We start from the raw sequence: 12,318 nt of genomic DNA on the forward strand, positions 1-12,318 counted from the left end.
ACGAGAATGGTATTTCACGGAAGCGAATTTAGTATTCTGTTTATTACTCTCCAACATAAACTGATAGAAACTGCCTACGAAGTGTGATGATTCTCAGCTTTCCACGAGTCAAGCAAGGTCTAATACCATTGTGACAGAGGTATTAGCATTGTGACGTCATAACTGTAAACCATCATGACGTCATATGCCAAGTCATCACTGCGCCGGAGTGAGCACTTTTGCATGACGTCACACTGTATTGTCGCATGGAACTCTGGGTAGGAGAGTGGCAAAAGTGTACTACAGAACAAAATTCTTCCGCAACCTCTTTATGAAACTGGTTTCGGTTCAAAACCATAACAATAACAAAATTACGCTATTTTGCCAATTTAATGCATGTAAGACGTTGGTAATACATAAAATACCACACGAGGTCTCATTACATACGAATTATACGAAACTCGTGACCTTCCTATGGTTTCTGACCTCACTTAACATGACCTTCCTATGGTTTCTGACCTCGCTTTACGTGACCTTCCTATGGTTTCTGACCTCGCTCGGTTACTGACCTCACTTTCCCTCGGTCAGATACCATAGGCTGGACACTCGTTCCGTATAATTCGTATGTAATGAGACCTCGTGTAGTATTCTCTATGTACGTGACGTTCCTGTGTAGAGACTCTGTGTATGGTTCTGAGGTTATCAGCCGATTCCTGAATGTCTGTGTTGACACTCTCCCTCTGAAGAAGTGTCTGCTGGTAGAGGTTTCAAACCTGTTCCGAGGAAGACGAACCCTGTTGTGTATTCATTTTAGTGTGACTTCAGATCTAAAACGGTGCCTGTCTGTTGCATACGGATCCTCAAACTGTGCCGATTGTCTGATGAGTCCAGCCCATGGAGTAGCGAAACTGCTACGATGTATTATCTAGAATTAAGCCCACCAAAAAGTACAAAATATCCGGATGTTAAGTTTCTTTTGTTGTTGAGTACTTTCCAAAGCAGTTCTTAACACAACACAATGGTATTCTGTATTCGCCATCAAAATTGGATAAATACGCCTGTGACATTTGAGCAGGGCCAAACGTTAATTGCCATGACCTAAGTCTCAGCTATCGTTTCCCACAGAGATGTAATAACTTCCTGTGCACATACTGGCGACTCTCTGTTGGTGTGGAAGGATGAAGATATACTGGACATTCATGTTTTTGATCGGACTGGTCTTTTGTCAAGGTTAGTGTTATTTAAAATATGTTGAAATGGTTATGTACTAATGTATGTACTGAATATACTGCCTGTTTGAAAGTAAATATATATATGATTAATGATCGTAGGTTCAAGGATTATTTCAAAGTATAAAATATCTCCTTGTGTCACGAAGTACATTTAATCTCTATTTCCGATTATTTCAGGTAATGTAATATAATTTTCCGAGCGCTTTTGGCATATACAACATAATTATGTGGTGGTTGTCCAGCATCCTGACATTGCATATGACAAAAAGTTATCTTAAATTAAACATTAACCGAACCGGTTTGAAGCCAATTTGAATTTATGAGTCTGAATCATGAGACTAATCTGTGCTGCTTGTACATCGCGAATCCCTTACTGTTCTAAGAGTTGGTATCATGCCATCGCCTACCTATGTCTACCGATCTGTTATGTCTGTGTCAGGAAGAGAGGGTTTATGAATGTTGTCTAAATATTCATTGTACTGGTCGGGCTACCCCTTCTCCACACTGGTACGCGCCAATGGGCGTGTCAGATATATTATCGTGTGGGGGTTAATTGACCATACACACAGACAGACACACAGACACAGACACAGACACACAGACACACACACCCACACACACACACACACACACACACACACACACACACACACACACACACACACACACACACACACACACACACACACACACACACACACACACACACACACACACACACACACACACACACTGAATTCTGTCTTCATCCTGTGGTTACTGAGGGTTAGAAATGAACTCCGGAACCTCAAGTTTGTTGCACTAAGCATGCAACATATCTCTTGCCAATCACTCGAAGAGTCATAACATTGCACTTATAATGCTGTTTGTGACGTCAAATAACAGGGAATAGGAAAGGATGCTCGACATACTGAGTGACTTGGCAGTCGACGTGACATTGTGCCACATCCAGTGGTCAAACTGGCCGGGGCTGGACCCCATGTTGTACGGGCTGTTGGTACGAGAATAAAAGTTTACACTCAAATGAAGCCTAGAACAGTTCTAAACTTCAGGCTGAGGAAATCCAGAATTGCCCAGTCATTCTAAACTTGTATTATTTATAGTCTAGTTTCTGGGAGACGCTCTATCATAATCATTCATATTTCAAATAGTTATAATCCATTAAGCAATTCACTACTTCAAGGAAGTCTGAATGTCTGTAAGAGCAATTCATCTCTTCTTGCAGGCCCAGAGCCCGAGACCTCGACCTCCACTAGCACGGTGACTGTTCGGGAGGGAGAAACAGCAATACTACCATGTACTATCAAGTTTAAGGGACGTTACATGGTAAACCAAAATAACAAAGCAATTACATGCCTAACATTATGTCGGTCAGAACCGTCAGTAACGGAGTGATGGGGTATAGAGACCGGCTAGTACAGGGTTGGTTTTGGGGGCTGAGATATTTCTTAGAGACATAACTTTTTCAGTCTCTCCGTGCTTACCTGCAAGAGCGCTTCTGCGCCATGACACAGTCAATCACCCAACCTTTTCGGTCAGTGATTCAAAGTTAACAGTTGTTTCAATACCCCCATCTCTTCACACCTCTGTAAAAATATACTTGCCAGCACCATTAGTGGGTAATATGTAATATGTATGAACTATGGTATTGTCAGTACTGTAGCTTGAGGGGATGGACGGGAGCAGAGGGTATGCTCATGCTGCATACCAGAATCTCCCCCACTCACACACACGCGCGCACACACACACGTACCCACGCAAACACACATTTGTTAAGCTCAACTCCCCACCCTTAGATAACACAAGCATGAACACACAGATGGTTATGGTCTTTCATTGTTTTTTATTTTTATTTTTTTTCTCCACATGTTTATTACTTTTAGACAGTTTGGACAGATGAAGACTCCACGTTATTGACGTTTGGGGACAGGCGAATTATTGACGACCCACGCATATCCTTGGACAGACCTTCCTTAGACGAATGGAACCTCCACATAAGATCTGTGACCAAAACTGACCAGGGTCAGTACACGTGTCAGATTAACACTAATCCAGTGAGACTGATGCCCGTGGAGCTGGTTGTAACAGGTAACAACAAACAACAAAACCCTGTCCACAATCATAAGAAAACGCCATTGTACAATTGCAACGACATGAAGATTCTGTGTCACTTTGAAACAATTCAGAGGGGATATACAGGATAAGATAATATCATTCAAAAGATGGCTGAGATACAGCATGTCATTGATAACAAGTGGTACATAAATGGATGAGGCCTTGAAGCCTGAAATCAGGAGGGATAAAGTATTAGAAAAGGAAAAATAACAAGCTGATGGGGAGCTAATATATATAGTCTATAGGTTCATTAGTACTTCCTACGCTGATGATATGTAGCACCCTTCGTCTCTATGTGCCACTTGTCATCAATTGCATGCTGTTGCTAATGGTCTGATGGTCGTCACAATATAGTATGTACATATACGTCTCATCACTTGATTGTAGTCACTTTTAGCTTGATAAGATGTAAGAATCGTCGCTTTATGCAATAAACAAGTTGTTATCCCAAAGTCTTACGCATCATTAGTAGTATAAATACACCCTGATATGTTGTCGGTTTTAAGGAACGGATTTGGACATGCCTACATCATCGGATTAGCTTGAGAGAGATGATAAAAGGGAAGAAGGAGTAAAGAACAGTGGAGAGCAAGAAGAGGACACATCTGTCCTTTCCTTGGTCAGGAGCTGCGTGTATTTTGTGTCATGTGAAAAATAAAGTGACAGTCAAAGGATATTTTGCTCTCCTTGTCATTTCACATGTTAACCTGATCAGACAAAATTAAACTTTCACGAGTGGCGTAGGTTGATGTCAGTTCAGGAAATGAAATTATGATGTAATTTCTCTTAGTTTTAAAACAATGGTTCCAGTGAGGCAGACTGAGAGTGATACAATATGCATGCACTTCACGCATGCAGTCGAACATAATAGTTTGCCAAACTCATTGACTGCAATTACTAGGATAAACTATGAGTTGTCTGGAATTAATGATAATTAGATCCGAGTAAATTATGTTAAAGTTCCCAGCCATGTTCTAATTAATGCATAAACGCAAAGAAACCCTTTAGATTTTCAAAATAAATCTCTGCCAAAAGCAGAGGCGATTGCACGATTCCTACATTATGATCATGTGTTAAAAATAATAAAAAATAGTGTTAATAATAGTGAAAGTGCCAGGTGTTTGTAAGCGTATCCATCTAGACAGTTGTCGTTTCTGACTTTGACGTGATATTGGACAAATATGGATTGAAATGAAAAGCACGTTTAACAGAGGAGACAAAAGAATCAACCAATCCCATGTCGCACAAAAAATTGTTGACTTCAGAAATTCAGGGTTCGCTAATCATTTGGGATGCGGAAACATATCAATTCCATCTTACCTTGCTTCGCTTGTGCTAGAATGGTGCAGTGAATAGCTTTGATGGCTTTGATTGGCAAATGGTGTTTTATGAGATTACTGGAACAGACATTTTATTTCGATATGCAACTCTGGTACAGATGAATAGACCTTTGTTTCTTCTGTGCGATTGCGATAAGACGCACATTTTCCCGTTTCTACTAGTTACATGTGTTCTCCAGTGTCTATTAACACTATTCTGATGCTTCCATTGTCAACATATGTAACAGATATCCCATCACCTGCGTAGCCTGCAGTGCAGTACAGTGAACTCTGTATAATCCGACATCTGAATTATCCGACAATCTGTGAATTCCGACATATTTCTTGAGTCCCGGCAGCGTTCTTCTACATTATCATCATTTAAACATTGAATTATCCGAAATCTGTACAATCCGACATCCTCTCCCCATATTGGACCTGTCAATGGCCAATTGACAACTAACATTCTGTAACTGGTAATCTCTTTCACAGTGTGAGAACTCTTGTGCCTTTGTTTTTACAAGCTGAGTGGCCAATGTGAGGATGAATGGGCTTATTCATGAAAGTGTGAATATGATTGTGATAGTAGTACATAATAATAATAATAATAATAAATGCATATTTATAATGCGCCCCTTCCACACCCTAAGGCATGCTCAAAGCGCTACAGAATATTTACACTGGAGTGTTTACAGATGAAGTTATACATAATATACTGAGAAAAGGTGGGTTTTAAGTCTGGACTTAAAAATGTCAATTGTGGCAGAGCTTTTAAGGGCACATGGGAGAGAGTTCCAGAGCACAGGCGCGGAGTAAGAGAATGAATACTTTTACATGTGTGTATATTGTACAGAAGATACGTGATATACGTGTACATGTAAATACAGCATTTGTTTGTTCTCTTTATTTACCAAGAAAATAGCTATAAAGCATTAATTTCATGATATAAGCCAGTTACAATGTATGGTACTGTTTGAAAAGTATTCAAGCAAGATAATCCGACACTGTATAATCCGACATTTTTTCCCGGTCCCAGTAAGAGTCGGATTATACAGAGTCCTCTGTACTTTGCTTTAAAGCCTTTTCAACTGCAGTCGGCACTCGGAAAGTCCGGAATATATTCCTGCTTATGACACATATTCCCAGCTTATGACACATATTCCCAGCTTATGACACATATTCCCTTCTTATGACACATATTCCCTGATTATGACACATATTCCCAGCTTATGACACATAATCCCAGCTTATGATACATATTCCCAGCTTATGACACATATTCCCTGCTTATGACACATATTCCCAGCTTATGACACATATTCCCAGCTTATGACACATATTCCCAGCTTATGACACATATTCCCAGCTTATGACACATATTCCCAGCTTATGACACATATTCCCTGCTTATGACACATTTGATTGCCCTCACCACACAAACAATCGGAAGACATTTACTTGGGTCATTTGGAAAATATTGTAGGTCATGTCGAATTGATGTTTGTTTGCCACCCAGTAACTTTTGTTGTTGAGTAAAAACTTTTCTCTTATGACAGTCACAGGGGCCTACTTTGCAGTTTGCACGAATAAATTCAATGTGAAAAGTATTCAGATGTTCCTAGATAATAATAAGACAAAGCATATCTGTCTGTTTACATTGCAACGCAATCCACATGGAAAGGAAACTAACATCACTTCCTTGGATTCGCGTCTAAAGACAAATTGATTGTATTCAAATTGAATGAGTGTTTGCGCACGTGCATCCTTCATTATTACGTGTATTATAACTTTGCTGCATTTTGAATATATATAAGTAACTCCTTTCCGTCAGTGATCAAATGTGGGATGTAATTTTTGGATTACACATTTTTAGTAAAAAATTAGTGTTTCACTCTGAGAGTGTGGGCAGGACCTAAACCGCACCCTAAACCTAAAGTACTAGAAATTGTGTTTACTAGGAAAGGAAAATCCTAAATATCACATATGTTACGTTTGATAACTTTAAACGGCATGGGTATTTGTGCTTTCGGTCTTGGTTTCCGCTCGTCAGTTTACACTCGTCACAGATGTACACAAAGTACGTGATCTAGGCTACCAGTGTCCAGAAATCCACTGTGGAAGCCGCGGTGGGTGAGTTGGTTGGATTTGTGTGTGGTTTTGTGTCTCTTACTCTGACGGTGTGGGTTCGAATCCCGTATGGGACCCAACACTAAAACTACCTATTTGTAGTTTACCAAGACGGTGTAATTCCAAACATTACCTCGGCTATCCAGTGTGCTATAACTGAATCCTAGTGTGTTAAATATCCTGGACCCCATTCCCTTGCAAACTGATATAGTTTCTGAAGTACCGTCATTGCATTTATCACTAACAGACAACAACATGGAATTTTTTTCTCTCATAGGTAACATAATGTTAAATCATATCATATTATACATAAGATCTGATTGTACTAATTAAACTATAGTTAATTGTAAATATTGTAAGTAAGAGTGAGTGAGTGAGATTAATTTACGCCGATTTTAGCAATATTCCAGCAATATCACGGCAAGGGACAGCAGAAATGGGCTTCACACATTATACCCATGTTGGGAATCGAACCCAGGTCTTCGGCGTGACGAGTGGCCGCTTTAACCATTGGGCTACCCCACCGCCCCCTGTAAATTGGAAGTCACACGTGGAAACATTCTGGCTGAATCAAATTATGATATGTAAAATTTATGACGTAAAACACAGAATCAAGTCGTGAATCGATGCATACTGTCATTGTTGATTAACTAACACTGCGCTATAAGGAAGACTCCATCTTAATGATGGCGGGCAGTAAATGTTCGAGTTCGGACCTGTCTCGCCGCCAAAGCTTTTCTTGGGACCTCTGTTATGAAGAAAGGCCAGGGAAGGTTACGAGCGAAGCTGCCGTGCACTTAACCATCGCCTAGCGATTCTTGGGACCTGTGAAACGTTCCTCTTTGAAAACAGTTATTTTTTCAGTATTAAAACCTATTTTTAGGTTCTGTACATTCGATTAACACATATCAGTTTTTGATCAAATGTCGAGTTTCTAATTTTGTTGAGCACTTTCCTTCGAAAGCACTCCTAAACTCAACACAATGCCATTTTATATTTGTCAACAAAATTGCATAAGTAGGCCAGTGACATTTGAGCAGGGCCAAACGTTAATTTCCATGACCTAAGTCTCAGCTATCGTTTCCCACAGAGATGTAATAACTTCTCGTGCACATACTGGCGTCCCTCTGTTGGTGTGGAAGGATGATGATATGCTGGACATTCCTGTTTTTGATCGGACTGGTCTTTTGTCAAAGTTAGTGTTATTTAGAATATATTGAAATGGTTATATACCAATGGTTATATACTAATATACTGCCTTGTTTGAAAGTATATATATGATTTATCAAAGTCCGTCTTCACAAGTACTAGGATTATTTCAAAGTATTCAGTATCCGCTTGTGTCCCGAAGTACACTTAATCTGAATTTCCAATTCATTCAGATCATAGAATAATATTGTCCCAGCACTTTTTTTTTTTTTTTTCAAGTCAAAGTCTTTTTATTGTCTATAGGCCACAGGCCGTATACAACATATATACAATTTTCACTTACATTTACACATGTATACAATAACAAAGGTTGAGTTTACAACAAATATATATGATGTCATAGTACATGGGGAAATCCTACAAAAATATATCTTACTGAATTGGGGGGTATTTTGATGCATGGTATAAATATGTGCATAATTTTCTAGAAGTGTTTCGTTATTAGTAGTTTTTTGTTTTGGGGTTTTTGGGGTGTTTTTCCATCATAAGTTGTATATAATGTCATATCTGATATATCATAAGTATATAGTATTACATCCCATATGTCAAATTGTAAATAGCATCATATATGAACATATCATATTGTTTATAGCACCACATCTGACATATCAAGCTGTATATTGTGTCACATTCAACATATTTTGTTGTATACGGCGCCATATCTGACATACCATCTGACATATCATACTGTATATAGTGCAACACCCGACATAGCATATTGTAGTGTCACGGCCACTCTATCGTGTTGTACATCTATCGTGTTGTACATAATGTATTATCTGATATACATTGTAAATATGTCTTATCTAACATGTGTTGTATATAGTGCCACAATTATTCTGACATGTCATGCTGTGTCTTGTGTCACATCCAATGTGTTGTGTTATATATTGCGCAACATCCGGCTTATTGTGTTGTATATTGTGTCTTATATCCAACCTATAATATGTGTTCCCCAAAGTTACACCAGTGCCATTAACTAACTAGTCAATACATAACTAAAACAATGATAATTTTTCAAAAGGGGAAACAGATCAAGATTTTACAAAAGAAGCGATTGCTGCATACACAGGTCAGGTTTGAAATACTGGGAATAATGGATGCCATTTATTAGCAAATTTCTTCATTTTATTCTTCCTTTTGGCAATGAAGCTTTCAACAGAAAAAATATCTTTTAAAGTCTTTATAAAGTTATCGCATTTTGGAATATTGTTTTTCAAAGAAGAGACATAGATCTGTCTTTTTGCTGAAATGATTATATGATTAAGTAATGGGTTTTTACTTAAGGAGCCAAAATTCACCAGATATTTTGTCAAATTGACTTTTTGTATCAAATAAGTGTTAATCCAAATTTGAAGATCCTTCCAAAACTTCTTAGTTTCACTACATTCCCAGTAAACATGGCACAAGTTTTCATCTTCATCTTTACAAAAGCTGCATGAGGCGCTCTGGATAAAAAAAAAAGTCCCAGCACCTTTGGCATATACAACAGACTTGCCCAGCAACGTTATATTGCATATGGCATAAACGATGTAGTTAAGACAGCCCTTGACTATTTTAAGTTTCTCTTCTTCATAAAGTTAGCTTAAACTAAGCATTAAACGAACCCATTTAAAGCCACCGGCACTAATGTTACTGAAGGAACCAAGTTAGTTATTGGATGAGCCGTTGAGGTGATCTGTTTTGAATTCCTACATTTGTAATTATTTGAAGTCTAATCTGTGCTGCGCGTACGAGTAACAATATTGTATATTGTGAATTCGTTGCAGTTTTGGTAGCTAGGATCATACAATCGCAATAGTCTGCCAAGATAAGTTGAACAGAGTCACAAAATGATTTTCATGCTAGTAGGCGGTGCACAGAATTTGAGCAAACCTATTTAATCTGTGTATCTAGAGAGGTACAGTGGATGTATGTTGTGTACATATTCATTGTACTGGTTGTCTTGGGCATCTGCTATCCCTCTCTTTACAATGGTACGTGCCAGTGCCTGATATATTATATTATCCTTTGGGATTAATTGTCCAATCAACACTTGGCTAACCAGGAGATATAATTACTGGTTACATTTGACGCACGCACGCACGCACGCACGCACGCACGCACGCACGCACACACACACACACACACATTGAATACCGTCCTCATCCTGTGGTTACTGCGGGTAACCGCAGGCTTGTTAGGGATGCCTCTTGCGTGAATTTTATACACTAAGCATACAACATATCTGTTGCCAATTACAAGCATCTAAAATATCTCCTCCACATGAAGACATACAGACATGATATAGCACAAATATTGCTGATTGTGACGTCAAATAACAAGGAATAGGAAAAGATTCTGGACATTCTGTGTGACTTGTCAGTTGATGTGATATTGTGTCACATCCTGTGGTCAAACGGACTGAGGCTGGACCCCATGTTGTACGGGCTGTTTGTACGTGACTGGAACCTTTACAGCTTGTTGTGGTTACAATACACTCACCCACTCAGTCATTATCTTACACTGACATTTACTATCTGAAAAAATAGACATCTTGTTGAAAATATCAAGTTAAAATAAAGGTTCACACTCATATGAAGTCTAGAACACTTCTAAACTTCAGGCTGAGGAGATCCAGAATTGCCTGATCATTCTAGACTTGAGCTTATGTCCTTTACTAGTTTATATTCTATGGTCTGGGAGACGCTCTAGCATGAAATATGTGATCACCAATTCAGCAATACACTTTGTGAAAGGTACTTCAACGAAGTCTGAATGTCTGTAAGAGCAATTCATCTCTTCTTGCAGGCCCAGAGCCCGAGACCTCGACCTCCACTAGCACGGTGACTGTTCGGGAGGGAGAAACAGCAATACTACCATGTACTATCAAGTTTAAGGGACATTACATGGTAAACCAAAATAACAAAGCAGTGGACAGTAAAGCAATTACATGCCGAACATTATGTCGGTCAGAATCGTCAGTAACGGAGTGAGACTGGCTAGTATAGGGTGGGTTTTGGGTGCTGGGACATTTCTTAGAGGCATAACTCTTTTAGTCTCTCCGTGCTTAGCTGCAAGAGCGCTGGTCGGCATGAAACAATCAATCACCCAATCTTTTCGTTCAATGCTTCAATGCAAACAATTGATTCTAAACACCCCTACCGACTCCTCCCCTTCACACACACGCAAAACTAAAATTGTCTGCACCATTAGTAGTTAACTGACTAAGTTTGGTTTTACGCCGCTTTTAGCAATATTCCAGCAACATCACGGCGGGGGACACCAGAAATGGGCTTCACACATTGTGCCCATGTGGGGATTCGAACCCGGGTCTTCGGCATGACGAGCCAACGCTTTGACCACTAGGCTACCCCACCGCCCCCATTAGTAGTTAATATGTATGGACTAAGAACTATGGTATTACCAGAACTGTAGCTTGAGGGGATGCAGACAGCACAAGCACGAACGTATAAATGGTTAATGTAATGTGGTGTTTCATTATATTATTTCAATTCAGTCTCTAAATCTGTATTGCTTTTAGACGTTTTGGATGGGTGTATACTCCACTTTATTGACGTTTGAGGACAGGCGAATTATTAACGACCCACGCATATACGTGGAGAGACCTTCCATATACGAATGGAACCTCCACATAAGATCCGTGACCCACACTGACCAGGGTCAGTACACGTGTCTGATTACCACTTATCCAGTGAGAGTGATGCCCGTGAACCTTGTTGTAACAGGTAACTACAAACGACAAAACCCTGTCCACAATCGTAAGAAGGTCCATTGTACAATTGCGACAACATGAAGATTCTGTGTCACTTTGAAACAGTTCAGAGGGGATATACAGCATATGATATTATCATTCAAAATTTAAAAAACCCCAAACATAACTCTTTCAACTTATTCATATGTTGTAATCTGTTCCAGTCAACTGCAGGAACAAGTCTCCTTATTCTTGCAGCCGGATGATAGCCTGAATTGCACAAGAGCGATGCTACCTTGACTATCTCTTCTAGATAATACCTTGCACTTGCTCCATAAGATTTAAAAGATTAACATCATATATACCAAGCTAATCTGAAACTGAACCTGAAATTCTAAAACCGGTAGTGACAAATAACCTTTGATTAACTAATCGCTTGGGAGGGAAGCGTTATTGAGAGACATTTTAGTAAGTTGGCACTTATAAGAATGTGAACAATGTATAAAATATTTTTCAAACAGAACATGGATACCAAGAAACCTGGATATACACTCTGGGTGTGTACCAACCCAGCCACTAGATGTCTGAGATACAACATATAATTGAGAACAAGTGGAACATAATTGGGTGAGGCCTGGTAGGG

The 12,318-nt window shown here is 39.3% G+C and overlaps 1 protein-coding gene across 1 annotated transcript; it reads left to right on the forward strand.

Annotated features, from left to right (window-relative positions):
• The first annotated feature begins 1,091 nt into the window (after positions 1-1,091).
• Positions 1,092-3,999, forward strand: LOC124277832 (cell adhesion molecule 3-like). Its single transcript, XM_046713545.1, has 4 exons — positions 1,092-1,209; positions 2,437-2,537; positions 3,095-3,299; positions 3,833-3,999. The coding sequence occupies exons 1-4, from the start codon at positions 1,158-1,160 to the stop codon at positions 3,865-3,867; spliced, it is 393 nt and encodes a 130-aa protein (XP_046569501.1). The 5' UTR covers positions 1,092-1,157; the 3' UTR covers positions 3,868-3,999.
• Positions 4,000-12,318: the final 8,319 nt, after the last annotated feature.

Source organism: Haliotis rubra, unplaced genomic scaffold (genome assembly GCF_003918875.1).
Source record: "Haliotis rubra isolate DU_JTF1 unplaced genomic scaffold, ASM391887v1 Scf228, whole genome shotgun sequence".
In the NCBI taxonomy this organism is placed as follows: domain Eukaryota; kingdom Metazoa; phylum Mollusca; class Gastropoda; order Lepetellida; family Haliotidae; genus Haliotis; species Haliotis rubra.

Coding starts and splice junctions, on each gene's coding strand:
- LOC124277832 (XM_046713545.1), top strand. CDS start 1,158: ATGAAGATATACTGGACATTCATGTTTTTGATCGGACTGGTCTTTTGT. Junction 1,210..2,436: donor CGGACTGGTCTTTTGTCAAG/GTTAGTGTTATT, acceptor CTCTTCTTGCAG/GCCCAGAGCCCGAGACCTCG. Junction 3,300..3,832: donor CGTGGAGCTGGTTGTAACAG/GTAACAACAAAC, acceptor GTCGGTTTTAAG/GAACGGATTTGGACATGCCT.